This window comes from Aethalodelphis obliquidens, unplaced genomic scaffold (genome assembly GCF_003676395.1).
Source record: "Aethalodelphis obliquidens isolate GAN/ISIS:26980383/991018 unplaced genomic scaffold, ASM367639v1 scaffold17, whole genome shotgun sequence".
In the NCBI taxonomy this organism is placed as follows: Eukaryota; Metazoa; Chordata; class Mammalia; order Artiodactyla; family Delphinidae; genus Aethalodelphis; species Aethalodelphis obliquidens.
The window spans coordinates 29,274,398-29,296,500 of NW_020837961.1; the positions used below are offsets into that span (position 1 = coordinate 29,274,398).

General features: G+C 36.2%; 1 protein-coding gene across 3 annotated transcripts in view; it reads right to left on the reverse strand.

Moving 5' to 3' along the window:
* Nucleotides 1-22,103, reverse strand: part of LRBA (LPS responsive beige-like anchor protein) — a 736,343-nt gene that overhangs the window by 617,622 nt on the left and 96,618 nt on the right. For all 3 annotated transcript variants that reach the window (XM_027117137.1, XM_027117135.1, XM_027117138.1), the window contains exons 6-9: nucleotides 17,143-17,264; nucleotides 16,929-17,055; nucleotides 16,119-16,238; nucleotides 14,171-14,317 (exon numbers count right to left, since the gene is read on the reverse strand). In XM_027117137.1, the coding sequence (XP_026972938.1) occupies nucleotides 14,171-14,317; nucleotides 16,119-16,238; nucleotides 16,929-17,055; nucleotides 17,143-17,264 (516 nt within the window). The remainder of the gene's footprint in view (nucleotides 1-14,170; nucleotides 14,318-16,118; nucleotides 16,239-16,928; nucleotides 17,056-17,142; nucleotides 17,265-22,103) is intronic.

Genomic DNA, 22,103 nt, shown 5'->3' on the forward strand with positions numbered 1-22,103 from the left:
TGACAAAATCCAACAACTCTTCATGATAAAACACTCAACAAGCCAGGAATAAAAAGTAAACTCCCTTCAATAAACAAAGACCATCTATACAAAATTGACAGCTAATGTCATAGGCTGATGGTAAAAGAATGAATGCTTTCTCCCCTAAGGTCAGGAAAAAAAAAAGATGTCTGCTTTCACCACTTTTTTTTAAATTTTATTGTGGTAAGAACACTTAACAGGAGATCTACCTTATTAACGGGTATTAAGTGATATTAACAAATAATTATTAACAGGTAATAAGATAATTATTAACAGATAATAAGGTATTATTATCTATAAACACAATGTTGTACAGCAGACCTCCAGAACTTATATATCTTGCATAACTAAAAATTTAGTACCATTGACTAGTAATTCCTTTTTTCCCTTCCCCCAGCCCTTGGCAACCACCATTCTACTCTTTGTTTCTATGACTTTGCTTCTATCTCATATAATTGGAATCATGTACTGTTTGTCCTTCTGTGGCTGGTTTATCTCACATAGCATAATGTCCTCAAGATGCTGTACTAGAGGATCTAGCCAGGGCCACTATGCAAGGAAAAGAAATAAGGGCAGTTTACAAATATATCGTCTTATATATATCGTCTTATATATATATATATATATATATCGTCTTATATATCGTTATATATATATATATATATATAAAACATAGAAAATGCCAAGAAATCCACACATAAAAAAACTGGTTCTGAAGAACCTAGGGGCAGGACAGAAATAAAGACGCAGACGTAGAGAATGGACTTGAGGACACAGGGAGGGGGAAGGGTAAACTGGGACGAAGTGAGAGACTAGCACTGACATATATACACTACCAAATGTAAAATAGATAGCTAGTGGGAAGCAGCCGCATAGCACAGGGAGATCAGCTCAGTACGTTGTGACCACCTAGATGGGTGGGATAGGGAGGGTGGGAGGGAGGCATAAGAGGCATAAGAGGGAGGGGATATGGGGGTATATGTATACATACAGCTGATTCACTTTGTTATACAGCAGAAACTAACACAACATTGTAAAGCAATTACACTCCAATAAAGATGTTTTTAAAAAACTATATATTTAAATATATATATTTAAAGGGACCTCAGTTTTTAAACAGGCAAAGGATCTGAATAAACATTTCTCAAAAAAAGACATATAAATAGCCTTATCATAAGCACACAAAAACACATTCAACATCATTAGTCATGAGGGAGATGCAAATCAAAACCAAACCACAATGAGATACCATTTCACACCCACTAAAATGGCTATAATCAAAAAGTCAGATAATAACAGGTGTTCAAGAGAATATGAAGGCATCAAAATCCTCATAAACAGCTGTGGTAATATAAAATGATGTGGCCACTTTGGAAAGCAATCTAGAAATTTCTTAAAAAGTTAAATGTAGAGTTACCATATTACCAGCAATTCCACTCTAGGTACATATCCAAGAGAAATAAAAACATGTGTGCACATAAAACCTTGTACAGAAGGGTTCATAGCAGCATTGTGCATAACAGCCAAAAGGTGGAAACAGCCCAATGACCATCAACTGACGAATAGATAAAATGTGATATACCCCCACAATATTATTTAGTAATAAAAAGGAATGAAGTATTAATGCATGCTACAACATGGGTGGACCCTGAAAACATTATGCTAACTGAAAAAACGTCAACCACAAAAGATCTCATACTGTATATTTTCCTTTACATGAATTGTCCAGAAGAGACAAATCTATACAAATAGAATTAGATTACAGTACTGGGAAGCAGGAAAAATCAGGAAGGACTGCTGATAACTACAGTACTTCTTTTGCGGATGAACATACTTTAACATTACAGAGTGGTAATGTTTGCACAACCTTGGGATACAATAAAAATCACTGAATTATACATAATAAACGGGTGAATGGTAAGATATGTGAATTATATCCCAATAAAACTTCTATTTTGAAAACCTCATTCAGAATAAAGGCTGTTCTGGGACCAATTAACAAAGCTTAAAAGTAAAACAAACTTCAGAGACCTTCAAGATGGCAGAGGAGTAAGATGTGGAGATCACCTTCCTCCCCACAAATACATCAGAAATATATCCACACGTGAAACAACTCCTACAGAACACCTAATGAACACTGGCAGAAGACCTCAGATTTCCCAAAAGGCAAGAAACTCCCTACGTACCTGGGTAGAGCAAAACAAAAAAGAAAAAACAAAGACAAAAGAATAGGGACTGGACCTGCACCACTGGGAGGGAGCTGTGAAGGAGGAAAGGTTTCCACACACTAGGAAGCTCCTTTGTGGGCAGAGACTGTGGGTGGTGGAGGCGGGGAGCTTCAGAGCCGTCGAGGAGAGCGCAGCAATAGGGGTGCGGAGGGCAAAGCAGAGAGATTCCCACAAAGAGGATCTGTGCTGACCAGCACTCACCAGCCCGAAAGACTTGTCTGCTCACCCGCTGGGGTGGGTGGGGGCTGGGAGCTGAGGCTTGGGCTTCGGAGGTCAGATCCCAGGGAGAGGACTGGCGGCGTGAACACAGCCTGAAGGGGCTAGTGAGCCACAACTAGCCAGGAGGGAGTCCGGTAAAAGTCTGGACCTGCCTAAGAGGCAAGAGACCATTGTTTCGGGGTGCGCAAGGAGAGGGGACTCAGAGCACCACCTAAACGAGCTCCACAGACAGGCGCAAGCTGCATCTATCAGCGCAGACACCAGAGACAGGCATGAGATGTAAGGCTGCTGCTGCAGCCACAAAGAAGCCTACGTGCAAGCACAGGTCACTATCCACATCTCCCCTCCCAGGAGCCTGTGCAGCCCCCCACTGCCAGGGTCCCGGGATCCAGGGACAACTTGCCGGGGAAGAACAAATGGCAGGCCTCAGGCTGTTGCAACATCACACTGGCCTCTGCCACCGCAGGCTTCCCCGCGTTCCCTACCCCTTCATCCCCCAGGCCTGAGTGAGCCCCTAATCAGCTGCTCCTTTAACCCCGTCCTGTCTGAGCGAAGAACAGATGCCCGCAGGCGACCTACACACAGAGGCAGGACCAAATCCAAAGCTGAAACCCAGGAGCTGTGTGAACAAAGAAGAGAAAGGGAAATCTCTCCATGCAACCTCAGGAGCAGCAGATTAAATATCCACAATCAACTTGATGTACCCTGCATCTGTGGAATACCTGAATAGACAACGAATCATCCCAAAATTGAGGTGGTGGACTTTGGAAGCAACTGTAGATTTCAGGCTTGCTTTCTGCATCTAACTTATTTCTGGTTTTACGTTTATCTAGGTTTAGTATTTAGAGCTTATTATCATTGGTAGATTTGTTTATTGATTTGGTTGCTCTCTTCCTTTTTTTTTTAATATATATTTCTTTTTGCTTTTTTTCTTTTTGTGAGTGTGTGTGCGCATGCTTCTTTGTCTAATTTTGTCTGCAGAGCTTTCCTTTTACCATTTGTCCTAGGGTTCTGTCTTTCCATTTTTTGTTTGTTTTGTTGGCTTTTTATTTTTTTAGTATAGTTTTTAGCACTTGTTATCATTGGTGGATTTGTTTATTGCTTTGGTGGCTCTCTTCTTTCTTTCTTTTATTACTTTTTTATTTTTAATAATATTTAATTATTTATCTTAATAACTTTAATTGATTGGTTTATTTACTTCTTTATTCTTTCTTTCTTTCCTTTTTTTTCTACCCTTTTCTTCTAAGCTGTGTGGCTGACAGGGTCTTGCTGCTCTGCCCAGGTGTCAGGCCTGAGCCCCTTAGGTGGGAGAGCTGAGTTCAGGATATTAGAACACCAGAGACCTCCCAGCTACACGTAATATCAAATGGCAAAAGCTCTCCCAGAGATCTCCATCTCAACACTAAGACCTAACTCCACTCAACAACCAGCAAGCTACAAGGCTGGACACCCCATGGCAAACAACTAGCAAGACAGGAACACAAACACAACCATTAGCAGAGAGGCTTCCTAAAATCGTAATAAGGTCACAGACACCCCAAAACACACCACTGGACACAGTCCTGCCCACCAGAAAGACAATATCCAGCTTCATCCACCAAAACACAGACACGAGTCCCATCCACCAGGAAGCCTACACAACCCACTGAACCAACCTTACCCACTGGCAGCAGACACCAAAAACAACAGGAACTAAGAACATGCAGCCTGCGAAAAGGAGACCCCAAACACACTAAGTTAATCAAAACAGAAGACAGAGAAATACACAGCAGATGAAGGAGCAAAGTAAAAGCCCACCAGACCAAACAAATGAAGAGAAAATAGGCAGACTACCTGAAAAGAATTCAGAGTAATGATAGTAAACAAAATGGAAAATCTTCAAAATAGAATGGAGAAAATACAAGAAATGTTTAACAAGTAGATACAAGAACTAAAGAGCAAACAAACAGTGAAGAACAACATAATAAATGAAATTTAAAATTCCCTAAAAGAAATCAATAGCAGAATAACTGAGGCAGAAGAACAGATAAGTGACCTGGAAGATAAAATAGTGGAAATAACTACCACACAGCAGAATAAGAAATAATAATGAAAAGAATAGAGGACAGTCTCAGAGACCTTTGGGACAATACTGAACACACCAATAGTCGAATTACAGTGGTCCCAGAAGAAGAAGAGAAAAAGAATGGTACTGAGAAAATATTTGAAGAGATTATAGTTGAAAACTTCCCTAATATGGGAAAGGAAATAGTCAATCAAGTCCAGGAAGCACAGAGAGTCCCATACAGGATAAATCCAAGGAAAAACACACCAAGACACCTATTAATCAAGCTATCAAAAATTAAATACAAAGAATAAATATTAAAAGCAGCAAAGGAAAGCAACAAGTAGCATACAAGGGAATCCCCATGTTACTATTTGATTTCTTAGCAGAAACTCTGCAAGCAGGAAGGATGTGGCAGGACATATTTAAAGTGATGAACGGGAAAAACCCACAACCAAAATTACTCTACCTAGCAAGCATCTAATTCAGATTTGACAGAGAAATTAAAACCCTTACAAACAAGCAAAATCTAAGAGACTTTAGCACCACCAAACCAGCTTTACAACAAATGCTAAAGGAATTTCCCTAGGGAGGAAGACAAGAGAAGGAAAAGACCTACAATAACAAACCCAAAACAATTAAGAAAATGGTAATAGGAACATACATATCAATAATTACCTTAAATGCAAATGGATTAAATGCTCCAACCAAAAGACACAGACTGGCTGAATAGATACAAAAAACAAGACCCGTATACATACTGTCTACAAGAGACCCAATTCAGACCTACAGACACATACAAACTGAAAGTAAGGGGATGGAAAAAGATATTCCATGCAATGGAAATCAAAAGAAAGCTGGAGTAGCAATTCTCATATCAGGCAAAATAGATGTTTAAATAAAGACGATTAGAAGAGACAGAGAAGGACACTACATAATGATCAAGGGATCAATGCAAGAATATATAACACTTGTAAATATTAATGCAGCCAACACAGGAGCACCTCAATACATAAGGCAAATGCTAACAGCCATAAAAGGGGAAATCAACAGTAACACAATAATAGTAACGGACTTTAACACCCCATTTTCACCAAAGGACAGATCATCCAAAATGAAAATAAATAAGGAAACACAAGCTTTAAATGCTACATTAAACAACATGGACTTAATTGATATTTATAGGACATTCCATCCAAAAACAACAGAATACACTTTCTTCTAAAGTGCTCATGGAACATTCTCCAGGATACACCATGTCTTGGGTCACAAATCAAGAGTTCGTAAATTTAAGAAAATTTAAATCATATCAAGTATCTTTTCTGACCACAACGCTATGAGACTAGATATCATTTACAGGAAAAAATCTGTAAAAAATACAAACACATGGAGGCTAAATAATACACTACTTAATAACCAAGAGATCACTGAAGAAATCAAAGAGGAAATCAAAAAATACCTAGAATGACAATGAAAAATACCTAGAATGACAAAAAATACCTAGAATGACAATGAAAACACAACCCAAAACCTAAGGGATGCAGCAAAAGCAGTTCTAAGATTGAAGTTTATAGCAATAAAATCCTACCTCAAGAAACAAAAAACACCTCAAATAAACAACCTAAGCTTACACCTAAAGCAATTAGAGAAAAAAGAACAAAAAACCCCCAAAAGTTAGCAGAAGGAAAGAAATCATAAGGGGCAGATCAGAAATAAATGAAAAAGAAATGAAAGAAACAACAGCAAAGATCAATAAAACTAAAAGCTGGTTCTTTGAGAATATAAACAAAATTGATAAACCATTAGCCAGACTCATCAAAAAAAAAAAAAAATGAAGACTCAAATCAATAGAATGAGAAATGAAAAAGGAGAAGTAACAACTGACACTGCAGAAATACAAAGGATCATGAGAGATTACTACAAGCAACTATATGCCAATAAAATGGACAACCAGGAAGAAATGGACAAATTCTTAGAAAAGCACAACCTTCCCAGACTCTACCAGGAAGGAAGAGAAAATACACACAGACCAAACACAAGCACTGAAATTGAGACTGTGATTAAAAATCTTTCAACAAACAAAAGCCCAGGACCAGATGGCTTCACAGGCAAATTCTATCAAACATTAAAAGAGCTAACACCTATCCTTCTCAAACTCTTCCAATGTAGCATTGGGAGGAACACTTCCAAACTCATTCTACGAGGCCACTATAACCCTGATACCAGAACCACACAAAGATGTCACAATAAAAGAAAACTACAGACCAATATCACTGATGAACATAGATGCGAAAATCCTCAACAACATGCTAGCAAACAGAATCCAACAGCATATTAAAAAGATCATTCACCATGATCAAATGGGGTGTATCCCAGGAATGCTAGGATTCTTCAATATACGCAAATAAATCGATGTGATAAACCATATTAACAAATTGAAGAAGAAAAACCATATGATCATCTTAATAGATGCAGAAAAAGTTTTTGACAAAATTCAACACCCATTTATGATAAAAACCCTCCAGAAAGTAGGCATAGAGGGAACTTACCTCAATATAATAAAGGCCATATATGACAAACCCACAGCCAACATCATTCTCAATGGTGAAAAACTGAAACCATTTCCTCTAACATCAGGAACAAGACAAGGTTGTCCACTCTCACCACTAACATTCAACACAGTTTTGGAAGTCCTAGCCACAGCAATCAGAGAAGAAAATGAAATAAAAGGAATACAAATCATAAAAGAAGTAAAGCTGTCACTATATGCAGATCACATGGTACTATACACAGAGAATCCTAAAGATGCTACCAGGAAACTACTAGAGCTAATCAATGAATTTGGTAGAGTAGCAGGATACAAAATTAATGCACAGATATCTCTTGCATTCCTATACACTAATGATGAAAAATCTGAAACAGAAATTAAGTAAACACTCCCATTTACCACTGCAACAAAAAGAATAAACTACCTAGGAATAAACCTACCTAAGGAGGCAAAAGACATGTATGCAGAAAACTATAAGACACTATGAGAGAAATTAAAGATGATACAAACAGATGGAGACATATACCATGTTCTTGGATTGGAAGAATCAACATTGTGAAAATGACTAAAATACCCAAAGCAAACTACAGATTCAATGCACTCCCTCCCTATAAAACTACCAGTGGCATTTTTCACAGAACTAGAACAAAAAATTTCACAATTTGTATGGAAGCAGAAAAGGCACCAAAAAGCCAAAGCATTCTTGAGAAAGAAAAACAGAGTTGGAGGAAACAGTCCCCCTGCTACAGACTATACTACAAAGCTACAGCAATCAAGACAGTATGGTACTGGCACAAAAACAGAAATATAGATCAATGGAACAGGATAATAATCTCAGAGATAAACCCACGCACATATGGTCACCTTACTTTTGATAAAGAAGGCAAGAATATACCATGGAGAAAAGACACCCTCTTCAATAAGTGGTGCTGGGAAAACTGGACAGCTATAGGTAAAAGAATGAAAGTAGAACACTCCCTAACACCATACACAAAAATAAACTCAAATGGATTAAAACTAAATGTAAGGCCAGAGACTATATATCTCTTACAGGAAAACACAGGCAGAACACTCTATGACATAAATCACAGCAAGATCCTTTTTGACCTACCTCCTAGAGATATGGAACTAAAAACAAAAATAAACAAATGGGACCTAATGAAACTTAAAATCTTTTGCACAGCAAAGGAAACCATAAACAAGATGAAAAGACAACCCTCAGGATGGGAGAAGATATTTGCAAATGAAGCAAATGACAAAGGATTAATCTCCAAAATATACAAGCAGCTCATGCAGCTCAATATCAAGAAAACAAACAACCCAATCCAAAAACGGGCAGAAGACCTAAATAGATGTTTCTCCAAAGAAGATTGCCAACAAACACATGAAAGGATGCTCAACATCACTAATCATTAGAGAAATGCAAATCAAAACTACAATGAGATATCACCTCACACCGGTCAGAATGGCCATCTTCCAAAAATCTACAAACAATAAATGTTGGAGAGGTTGCGGAGAAAAGGGGACCCTCTTGCACTGCTGGTGGGAATGTAAATTGATACAGCCACTATGGAGGACAGTATGGAGGTTCCTGAAAAAACTAAAAATAGAACTACCATACGACCCAGCAATCCCACTACTGGGCATATACCCTGAGAAAACCATAATTCAAAAAGAGTCATGTACCACAATGTTCACTGCAGCTGTATTGACAATAGCCAGGACGTGGAAGCAACCTAAGTATCCATCGACAGAGGAATGGATTAAGAAGATGTGGCACATATATACAATGAAATATTACTCAGCCATGAAAAGGAATGAAATTGGGTCATTTGTAGCAAGGTGGATGGACCTAGAGTCTGTCATACAGAGTGACGTAAGTCAGAAATAGAAAAACAAATACCGTATGCTAACACATATATACGGAATCTAAAAAAAAAAAAAAAAAAACATGATTCTGGAGAACCTAGGGCCAGGACAGGAATAAAGACGCAGACATAGAGAATGGACTTGAGGATATGGGGGGGAAAGGTAAACTGGGACAAAGTGAGAGAGTGGCATGGACTTATAAATACTACCAAATGTAAAATAGATAGCTAGTGGGAAGCAGCTGCAGAGCACAGGGAGATCAGCTTGGTGCTCTGTGACCACCTAGAGGGGTGGGATAGGGAGGGTGGGAGGGAGACGCATGAGGGAGGAGATACGGGTATATATGTATATGTACAGCTGATTCACTTTGTTATAAAGCAGAAACTAACACAGCACTGTAAAGCAATTATACTCCAATAAAGATGTTAAAAATGAAAACATATTTACAATATGTTAAAAACCATTGTATGTTGAAATAGATTTATGAAAAGCTATAAAAAAAAAGGAAGAAACGAAATTGAGTTATTTGTAGTGAGGTGAATGGACCTAGAGTCTGTCATACAGAGTGAGGTAAGTCAGAAAGAGATAAACAAATACCGTGTGCTAACACATATATATGGAATCTAAAAAAAAAAAACAATGGTTCTGAAGAACCTAAGGGCAGGACAGGAACAAAGCCGCAGATGTAGAGAATGGACTTCAGGACACAGGGAGGGGGAAGGGTAAGCTGGGACGAAGTGAGAGAGTGGCATGGACATATATACACTACCAAATGTAAAACAGATACCTAGTGGGAAGCAGCCACATAGCACAGGGAGATCAGCTCAGTGCTTTGTGACCACCTAGATGGGTGGGATAGGGAGGGTGGGAGGGAGACACAAGAGGGAGGAGATATGGGGATATATGTATATGTATAGCTGATTCACTTTGTTATAAAGCAGAAACTAACACACCATTGTAAAGCAATTATACTCCAATAAAGATGTTAAAAAAATAAAATTAAAAATAAATGGCGAAATAAAACAAACTTCAAATAAATAAACTTAACTGAAAGTAATCTACTGACTAGCAGAACAAAGCCCAACGATCTTTAAAAAAAAAAGCAACAAAATCCAGACATTTACGTGGTAAAAATCATAATGTCCAGTATTTAATCCAAAATTACTAAACAAACCACAAAGTCTGAAACAACCAGCAGACTATCAGTAAATAAAAATAAACCCAAAAATACAGATGATGAAATTAGAAGAAAAAGACATTAGAGTAGTCACAACTATGGTCAGGTATTTTTTTTAAGACAACGTTGAAAGGAGAAAAATAGATAATGATAATTATCAAAATTTATCAGGACACAAAATATTTGAAATGAATAATTCGCTTGATAGAATTAATGGCAATAAGTCATTTGATAAAGAAGGATTAGTAAACATAAAGATAATACCATGAAAACAATCCAAAGCAAAACATTTCTTATAAATCAGGCAAAAAATAGCATCTCAATGCTCTGTTTGCTTGTATCTAACGTCTAAAATAAATGTAATATGAATTCTAGAAGAAGATAAAAAACAGAAAATATATTAAAGAAATAATAGCAAAAAGTTTCATATTTCACCAAAACCATAAACCCACAGAACTGAGCAGTTCAAATAATCTAAAGTAGGCTAGACATGCACACACATACACACACACACATACATACACACACACACACACACACATAAACCCATACCAACATATACTATATTATATATACTATATACTATATTCTATATACTATATTCATTCAAAAATCACTGACAAGAGTAAATCTTAAAACCAGCAAGAGAAAAGAAAGACATATTACATATAGAGGAAGACCACACACTTCTTGTTAGAAACTATGCAAGTCAGTTAAACAAAAGAATATCTTGAAAAAGCTCAAAAAAGAAAACTGTCACCTTCAAATTTTATAATCAGTAAAACTATTTTTCAAAGCTGAAAGAAGAACAAAGGCTTTTTCAGACAAATGAAAGCTCAGAAAAGCCACTGACAGTAAATCTCCATTATAAGAAATAATAAAACAATTCAAATGGAAGGAAAATGATATGAGACAGAAACATGAATCTACACAAAGATGTATCCTAGCAATGGTGAATACATAGATAAATACAAAGTATATGATCTTCCTCACTTTAAATTTTTTTAAAATATAAATGAATGAATCAAAAATAATAAAAATGTATCAAAAGGACCATAATATATGCAGAAGTAAAATCTACAAAAATAACAAAACCGAGGACACGAAGGGGAATTGCAGGATTATGTTGGAAGGGTCTTACACTGCACAATGTCATTTACTGGTAGACTATGATAAGTTAAAGTTTAAAAAAAAACTAATAAACCAATAGTAGAAATAAGTGAAATACTAAATAATAGGCAATCTAAATCAAAGCAGAGAAAGAGGAAAGAATCAAAGAACAGACAAAAGAAACAGAAAACAAATAGCAAGACAGTAGATTTAAGTCCCACAGTATCTATACTTATTCATACACTGGATGTAAATTATGTGAACATTCCAATGAAAGGCAGAGATTGACTGACTCAATAAAAAAGCAAGACTCATTTTACAAAATTCAGTATCCTTCTAATAAAAACTCTCAGAAAACTAGAAATAGAAAAGAAATTTCTCAACTTGAAAAAGAGTCTATAAAATACGTATGAATGCTTTCCCTCCAAAATCAGGAACAAGGCAAAAATGTCTACTCCTGTCATTTATATTTTAACTATTTATCCTGGAGGTCCTATTTAGTACAATAAGGGAAAAAAGAGAAAAGGCATACAGATTGGATATGAAGAAGTAAAGCTTACAGTCTACATGAACATGTATGTAGAAAATACTAAAACAGCAACAACAGAAAACTAGTAAAACTAATAAGCAAGTTCAGCAAGGTCTTGTTAAAAAGTCAATAAAACTCAACTACATTTCTATACACTAGAAACAAATGATTGGAAATTAACTTTTTTAAAAGTGCAACTTAAGATATTACCTAAAAAACATGAAATATTTAAAAATACATTTAACAAAATGTATGCATGACCTGTACAATGAAAACCAAAAAACACTGCTGGGAGATATTAATAAAGACCTAAGTAAATAAAGATATCATGGTCACAGATTGGATAATCCAATATTAGTGAGATGTCAATTATCCTCTAACTGATCTATACGTTAATACAGTACCAAATAAAACCGCCAGTAGACTTTTTTGTAGAAAGCGATAAGCTGGTTCTAAAATACATCTAGAGGCTTCCCTGGAGGTGCAGTGGTTGCGAGTCCGCATGCTGATGAAGGGGACACGGGTTCGTGCCCCGGTCCGGGAAGATCCCACATGTCATGGAGCGGCTGGGCCCGTGAGCTATGGCCGCTGAGCCTGCGCATCCAGAGCCTGTGCTCCGCAATGGTAGAGGCCACAACAGTGAGAGGCCCGCATACCACAAAAAAAAAAAAAAAAAAAAAAACCAGAACGAGAAACTTCTAGGGACCCACTCAAATGTCTAATACTAAAAAGACCAGCAATACCAGGTGTTAACAGGATGTGAAGTAAGTAGAAAGCTCATACATTGCTTGTAGAAATGAAAAATTGTGCAACTACCTTGGAAAAGAGCTTGGCAGTTTCAGCTGCCATACCAGTTAACAATTCCACTCTTACATATTTATGAAATACACAAAGAATTGTACAGCAATATTCATAGCAGCTTGTTCATAATAGCCAAAATCTGGAAGCAACCCAAATATTCATCAAGAGATGAATGGGTTAAAAAGTTGTGATATACTCATACAAAGGAACACTACTTAGCAATAAATAAGAGGGAACTACTAATACAAAACAACATAGATGAATCTTAAAACATGCTAAGAAGAAATCAAACTCCAAGGAGCACACATTGCATGATTCTATTTACATAAAACCTTATTAAAAACAAATCTATTTGGTAGTGACAGAAACAGATCAGTAGTTGCCCGTCAACAGAAACGGGGTGGGGTTAGAGAAGCACAAGGAACTGACTAGGAAAGAGCAGAGAGGTACCTTTTGCTGTGATAGAAATGTTCTATGTCTTGATTGCTGCATTATACTTTTGTCAAAACTAATTAAAATATGTATACTTTATTGACTCCAACAGTATGTAAATTAAGGCAAGTTGATTTTGTTTTCAAAGGAACATAACAGACAAATCACTCCCTGGAACCAAACTAGATTAACAATGGCTTAACCTAAAGGTTCCCAAACTTCCTTGATTCATGACACTCTTAGCTTCACAGTAATTTTTTATGGTGTTCCAGACCAAAATAAATATTGAACATTTCTGTTTATTAGTTTGACCCAACTACTTTATATTTTAACAATTTATTAGCCATTTGAAAAACTTAATGCACAAATTGAAAAAAGATGTTTCCTTCATTATTATATTAGCAAAATTATTTATTAATGGGATGTATATGCATCTTGGGTAGTGCACAAATTCTCAAATTTTGGAATCAGATTTCATAGCTCATCCTCATTTCCTGTTCCACACTGATTTTCACATGGTACTTGCTCTTTATCACAGCAAGCATTAAAAACTTAGCTGTGCAAGGATATGATATCACCAAAAGAAATGCAGCATAAATTAAAGTTGAAACTTGAGCAAGTACTTTGCACAGTGCCCCACATATGACAAGTATACTATGCTTCCCACAAAACTTTAAAAGAGGGCTTCCCTGGTGGCACAGTGGTTAAGAACCCGCCTGCCAATGCAGGGGACATGGGTTCGATCCCTGGCCCGGGAAGATCTCACATACCGCGGAGCAACTAAGCTTGTGCGCCACAACTACTGAGCCTGAGCTCTAAAGCCTGCAAGCCACAACTACTGAGCCCAAGTGCCACAACTACCGAAGCCTGTGCGCCTAGAGCCCATGCTCCACAACAAGAGAAGCCACCGCAATGAGAAGCCCACGCACCGCAACGAAGAGTAGTCCCCACTCGCCGCAACTAGAGAAAGCCTGGGTGCAGCAACGAAGACCCAACACAGCCAAAAATAAATTAAAAAAAAAAAAAAAACTTTAAAAGACCCTTTGGACGGACTCCTGTGACTTCCCTATGGTGCCTCTGGTTACTTTCACATACAGTTTAGTAACCCAAGATGTAAGCTGCCCCATGCACCACCCACCTATAAATCCATCTCAACTAACACTGGTTAAGCAGGGAACAGCAAGTAAAGTACCTTGTATCCCAGGCCCAATTGATAAATAGCAAAAATCTGAGCTGCATTAAGAGCTTCACTAAAAAGGTAAACTGCAGTCATCTGACCACAGAATACCCTATTAGCATCTGCTGTTTCTGATGAGCCCAGGAAACACTTGTCAAAGGTCTGTGAAAGAAAACAGAGAAGTTTATTAGAGAAAAAACAAAAAATTATCTCCTCCAGAAATAATAACAAACTATATTGGTATAAATATTTTGCCCACTCTAAAATATAATCTGAATAGATTAAAATAATTCATTTAGCATTTCACTTCATTCATTCCCATTTGGTGTAGAGATCAGGAAAGACATCATAGAAAGGAGATAAAGACAAGTTTTCCAAAGTACAATAAACAAAACCTGATGACAAAGTGGATATAGGAAACAGCCAGAGAAATCATTATGGACTCTGAAGGTTCATACTTGGTCAGGCAAAGAACCAGACAGAAGAGCAGGCTTTGGAACAATGAGGAAAATCATGAATTAAGTGTGGGACATATAATGAATGCGTCTTTTCTGTGAACTAATGTGGATGAAGAAGCAATTGCCAACAAGGTTCTGCATGGTGAGGAGTTAAGACTAACTTTTTGTAGACATCAAAATACAAATAATGGGTGAAGTCATGGAGTAGATGCAATCTCTCAAAAGGAATGTGTAAATCAAGAAAATCAGGTGTATGTTTTTCTTCTTCAGACAAAAAATTCCTCTTAATAACATCCAGGTTGCAAAGACCCCATTTTAAAAACTCATGTATACAACAAGGAGGAAGAAAAGTATCCATATCTCTTTAAAAGTATCATTTTATACCATGAAACTGTTAGGAAGGATGTTGAAAAATATGTATGTGTTGACATTAAGGAATATAAAAATTTTTAACATTTGGGTTGTGAAGACAAACCACCTATATCAAATCACTGCCTCCCATGCTGCTGATTTTGGCAAATTACTTAACCTCTCTGTGCTCAGTTTCACTGGTAAAATGAAGATTACAACAGTACTTACCTTGCAAGGTTGGGGCTTACAGAAAATAAAGGTATTTATTACAATGCCTGGAATACAATAAGTACTCAATAAGGATTAATGTAAGGAAAAAAACAGGTTGAAAAGCAGTATACATATCTGATCCCTTTTTTATATTTAAAAAAATAAGAGCTAACATTTATTGAGCACTTATTCTGTACAAGGCACTCTGCTAATGAATTTGTGAACAGTATCTCATTTAATCAACCTTCTAAGATACATACTATTTTACACCCATTTTTAGGTGGAGCAAACTTTGGCCTAATAGACTAAGTAAGGTCATACAGTCAGTAAGGGATTCAAACCTAAGTCTATCTTTTGTAACAACCTGGGCTCTTAAGGTCAGCATTTCAAAATATGTAAATATGTATAGGATAAAATATGAAAGGAGGAGTTATTGGTAAATGAGTGTTGCAAGCCTGCATTCATTTTCCTGATCTGTATTTTTCAAGGTTTCTATTAAAAATGTAATTGGGGTGTGGGGGGGAGAACATTTAAATTAAATCTAACCTATGAATCTCTTTTTGAATCTTGAAAATATTATAACATAATAGTTATCTATATGAATTTTCTGGAAAATTTATAAGCATGCATCATCTAACTCATTCATAAAAATCATCAGAAGCCTGTAGTAGAGCTCTCAGGTTTAATTTGATCAATGGACCAATGACACAAATACTTTCAAGATATACCCACTGTTACCTATGAATCTTCTCTACCCTTTCCAGAATAATTTTATAACAATGACTGAGTAATATGTGCCATATTAGCACAGTTCTACTCTCTTAATATATTAACATGCTAGCCAAACTATGATTATAAAAATCCACCATTGTGGTATTCTAAAATTTATATTCAATGTAAAATATATTTTTCTTATTTCACTGTAACTTTCTCAAATTACTTACATCACTGGTGTTGACAAACCATGTTATCTCTCCATAGGAAGCAAGCTCACCATTCACATAACATCGAAGCTCACTGTTCTTCCACCGGTTATAAATGTGCACTATAGTTACCATATACCACTGAATAAGCAAAACAGTTAAAAAAAAAAAGATAATGATCTTTCCAATAACTCAACCACATTGATAATAACAAGTAAAAATTAAATTCTAAATTACAATTAAACCTAAAAATAAAATAAGACTACCTTTATTAAATTCAATATTCTACCTCTTGAACCATATTGATTCAAAGCAACTCTCAACAAATAACAGCTTCCCATGAAATTATTTTTCAAATTTTTTATTATGACAATGTTTAAATACACCTCCCAAAATAAAAAGTTTAGTACAAACTCTCTCACCATCTCGTTTCCACAACTGTCAATATTTTGTCATATCTGTTTTATCTATTTACCTATCTACATATATATAGATGTATATTTTGTTGATAAACCGTTTATTAATCTCTAAATTTTAAGGTACAAAAGAAAATACATATTACTACTAACACTACTACTACTACTAAAATAATTGCCACTGATATTTTCCCCCTGTATTTCCTTTAAACTCTACAAATAACTAAATATTCACTCTTTTCATTATCCAAATCAGAGAGGTTAACAATTGTCCAGTGATTTACACTTCATTTTCTAAAAGAGTATAAACACAGAGCTATGATTTACCACATATTATGTCAATAACACTAAAGCAAAGCATTCTGAAGGTTAGAATAGCTTGGTAACATAACTATGACTCAGTAAGATCACATACCTTTTGTGGCTTGAAATCAAATTTCACACAGTGTTGAAAGCCTTTTCCTTTTGACTTTACTGATGTTATAATTAAACATCCCCCAACAAAGTGTGCAGAATAACCAAGACCTTTGCTGGTTCTGAAACTATAAAATATAAGTTTTCATTTCATCTCCAAATATTCTTCTCATTTTCAAAGTAAAGTAACAACACTAAATTACAGAAATACATACCAATACAAATATGGTTTATCTTTATCCACATTGATGTTATTTACAGGATCCATTCTAAGCCAGGTATGAAATGTAAAACCATTCTGGTATGGCCATTTGGCTATAGGAGGTAATGCAATAGCCTAAACGAAAAAGCTTTGAGTTACTGACTCACAATGAAAAATTTTGTTACTGAAATCATGAAAATGAGACCTTACAATGCTATACATATTCCTACTAGATATTATTCTACATCATGATTAAAATATGCAGTAGTCTCTTTATCTGAAAGATTTTAATAACTTCTAAATATTCCAAAATATACAGTAATGATGATAATTTAATTAAACAATAGAAACATTCCAAGTGACCTGCTTGATGCACTAATCACAGGTGCTTCATTTCTTACAATAAACATGTCCAAAGAAATTCCTATTAAAAGAGTTAGGCAGCGGGCTTCCCTCGTGGTGCAGTGGTTAAGAATCCACCTGCCAATGCAGGGAACACGGGTTTGAGCCCTGGTCTGGGAATATCCCAAATGCTGCAGAGCGGCTAAGCCCGTGTGCCACAACTACTGAGACTGTGCTCTAGAGCCCATGAGGCACAACTATTGAGCCGATATGCCTAGAGCTCGTGCTCCACAAGAGAAGCCACTGCAATGAGAGGCCCGTGCACCACAAAAAAAGAGTACCCCCACTCCACACAACTAGAGAAAGCCTGCCCACAGCAATGAAGATTCAATGCAGCCAAAATTAAATTTTAAAATTTAAAAAATTTAAAAAAAGAGGTAAGCAGTGATATCAAGTTGGAAATTTGTTGCTGAAATGTTACATAAGGTAACAGAAGAGAGAAAGAGGGACAAGAAAGGAAAGAAAAAAGTTAAGGAAAAAGCCTGGAATATAATTTTTTTAACAGCAAATATATAGCTGAAGAGGATTCGTTCATAATATTTTTTTCATAATATTTTAAAATTTTATTCATGTCACTATATAAATGATTTTACCACTTGGCTTAAATTTTTATTTAAAACATCATATTACATACTGCAAGGGCCTCCAAATCTCCAAAACAAACTTGAAAAAGAAGAACAAAGTTGGAAGACCCACACTACCAAATGTAAAAAGTACAACACAAAGATACAGTAATGAAGATTTTACCATATTGACATAAAGATAAAGATCAATGAAATAGAACAGAGAGCCCAGAAATAAACCCTTATATTTGTGATCTTGATTTTCAACAAGAGTGTCAAGGCAGTTCAATGAGGAAAGAATAGTGTTATCAACAAATTTGCTGAGAAAACTAATATTTACAAGCAAAGGTATGAAGCTGACCACTTCCTTACATGTCACACAAAAAATTAACCCCAAATCGATGACAGATAGACCTAAATGTGAGAGCTAAAAATATAAAACTCTTATAAGAAAAAATAGGGTTAAATCTACATGACACTGAGTTAGATAAATCCTTCTTAATTAGGCAATGAAAGAAAAAATATATGAATTGGACTTCATTAAAATTAAAAACTTTTGTGCTTTAAAGGATACCCTCAAGAAAGTGAAAAGACAAGCCAAAAGAATGGGAGAAAATATTTGCAAGTTATTTATCTGATAAGAAACTTATATCCAGAAGAATATATAAAGAATTCTTGAGAGGGCAGACAGCAGAAGCAAGAAGAACTACAATCCTGCAGCCTGTGGAACAAAAACCACATTCACAGAAAGACAGACAAGATGAAAAGGCAGAGGACAATGTAACAGATGAAGGAACAAGATAAAACCAGAAAAACAACTAAATGAGTGGAGATAGGGAACTTTCCAGAAAAAGAATTCAGAATAATGATAGAGAAGATGATCCAGGATCTCGGAAAAAGAATGGAGGCAAAGCTCGAGAAGATGCAAGAAATGTTTAACAAAGACCTAGAAGAATTAAAGAACAAACAAACAGAGATGAACAATACAATAACTGAAATGACAACTACACTAAAAGGAATCAATAGCAGAATAACTGAGGCAGAACAGATAAGTGACCTGGAAGACAGAATGGTGGAATTCACTGCTGCGGAACAGATTAAAGAAAAAAGAATGAAAAGAAATAAAGACAGGCTGAGAGACCTCTGGGACAACATTAAACACAACAACATTCGCATCATAGGGGTCTCAGAAGGAGAAGAGAGAGAGAAAGAAAAAGAGAAAATATTTGAACAGATTATAGTCGAAAATTTCCCTAACATGGGAAACAAAAGAGCCACCCAAGTCCAGGAAGTGCAGCGAGTCCCACATAAGATAAACCCAAGGAGAAACACGCCAAGACACACAGTAATCAAACTGGCAAAAATTAAAGACAAAGAAAATTTATTGAAAGCAGCAAGGGAAAAATGACAAATAACATACAAGGGAACTCCCATAAGATTAACAGCTGATTTCTCAGCAGAAACTCTACAAGCCAGAAGGGAGTGGCATGATACACTAAAAGTGGTGAAAGGGAAGAACCTACAACCAAGATTACTCTACCCGGCAAGAATCTCAATCAGATTCGATGAAAAATCAAAAGCTTTACAGACAAGCAAAAGCTAAGAGAATTCAGCACCACCAAACCAGCTCTACAACAAATGCTAAAGGAACTTCTCTAAGTGGGAAACACAAGAGAAGAAAAGGACATACAAAAACAAACCCAGGGGCTTCCCTGGTGGCGCAGTGGTTGAGAGTCCGCCTGCCGATGCAGGGGACATGGGTTCGTGCCCCAGTGTGGGAAGATCCCACATGCTGTGGTGCGGATGGACCTGTGAGCCATGGCCGCTGAGCCTGCAAGTCCGGAGCCTGTGCTCCACAACGGGAGAGGCCACAACAGTGAAAGGCCCGCATACCACAAAAAAAAAAAAAAAAACCCAAAACAATTAAGAAAATGGTCATAGGAACACACATATCGATAATTACTTTAAATATGAATGGATTAACTGCTCCAAGCAAAAGACACAGGCTTGCTGAATGGATACAAAAACAACACCCATATATATATACTGTCTACAAGAGACCCATTTCAGACCTAGGGACACACACAGACTGAAAGTGAGGGGATGGAAAAAGATATTCCATGCAAATGGAAATCAAAAGAAAGCTGGAGTAGCAATACTCATATCAGATAAAATAGATATTAAGATAAAGAATGTTACAAGAGACAAGGAAGGACACTATAATGACCAAGGGATCAATCCAAAAAGAAGAAATAACAATTATAAATATATATGCACCCAACATAGGCGCACCTCAATATACAAGGCAACTGCTAACAGCTATAAAAGAGGAAATCGACACTAACACAATAATAGTGGGAGAGTTTAATACCTCACTTACACCAATGGACAGATCATCCAAAATGAAAATAAATAAGGAAACAGAAGCTATAAATGACACAATAGACCAGATAGATTTAATTGGCATTTATAGGACATTCCATCCAAAAACAGCAGATTACACTTTCTTCTCAAGTGTGCACAGAACATTCTCCAAGATAGATCACATCCTGGGTCACAAATCAAGCCTCAATAAATTTAAAAAAACTGAAATCATATCAAGCATCTTTTCTGACCACAGCGCTATGAAATTAGAAATCGATTACAGGGGAAATTACATAGAAAACACAAACACATGGAGGCTAAACAATACATTACAAAATAAACAAGAGATCACTGAAGAAATCAAACAGCAAATCAAAAAATACCTAGAGACAAATGAGAATGAAAACACGACAATCCAAAATCTGTGGGATGCAGCAAAAGCAGTTCTAAGAGGGAAGTTTATAGCTATACAAGCCTACCACAAGAAACAAGAAGAATATCAAATAAACAATCTAACCTTAAACATAAAGGAACTAGAGAAAGAAGAAAAAACAAAACCAAAAGTTAGCAGAAGGAAAGAAATGATAAAGATCAGAGCAGAAATAATGAAATAGAAACAAAGAAAACAATAGCAAAGATCAATAAAACTAAAAGATAGTTCTTTGAGAAGATAAACAAAATTAATAAACCATTAGGCAGACTCATCAAGAAAAAGAGGGAAAAGACTCAAATCAATAAAATTAGAACTGAAAAGGGACAAGTTAAAATACACACCACAGAAATACAAAGCATCCTAAGAGACTACTGCAAGCAACTCTATGCCAATAAAATGGACAACCCGGAAGAAATGGACAAATTCTTAGAAAGGTAAAACCTTCCAAGACTCAACCAGGAAGAAACAGAAAATATGAACAGACAAATCACAAGTAATGAAATTGAAACTGTGATTAAAAATCTTCCAACAAACAAAAGTCCTGGACCAGATGGCTTCACAGGTGAATTCTATCAAACATTTAGAGAAGAGCTAACACCTATCCTTCTCAAGCTCTTCCAGAATACAGCAAAGGGAGGAACACTCACAAACTCATTCTTCGAGGCCACCATCACCCTAATAACAAAACCAGACAAAGATGTCACATAGAAAGAAAACTACAGGCCAATATCACTCATGAACATACATGCAAAAATCCTCAACAAAATACTAGCAAACAGAATCCAACAGCACATTAAAAGGATCATACACCATGATCAAGTGGGGTTTATCCCAAGAATGCAAGGATTCTTCAGTATATTCAAATGAATCGATGTGATACACCATACTAACAAACTGAAGAATAAAAACCATATGATGATCTCAATAGATGCAGAAAAAGCTTTTGACAAAATTCAACACCCATTTGTGATAAATACCCTCCAGAAAGTGGGCATAGAGGGAACCTACCTCCACATATTAAAGCCCATATACAACAAACCCACAGCAAACATTATTCTCAATGGTGAAAAAGTGAAAGCATTTCCTCTAAGATCAGGAACAAGACAAGGATGTCCACTCTCACCACTATTACAAAACATAGTTTTGGAAGTCCTAGCCACAGCAATCAGAGAAGAAAAAGAAATAAAAGGAATACAAATTGGAAAAGAAGAG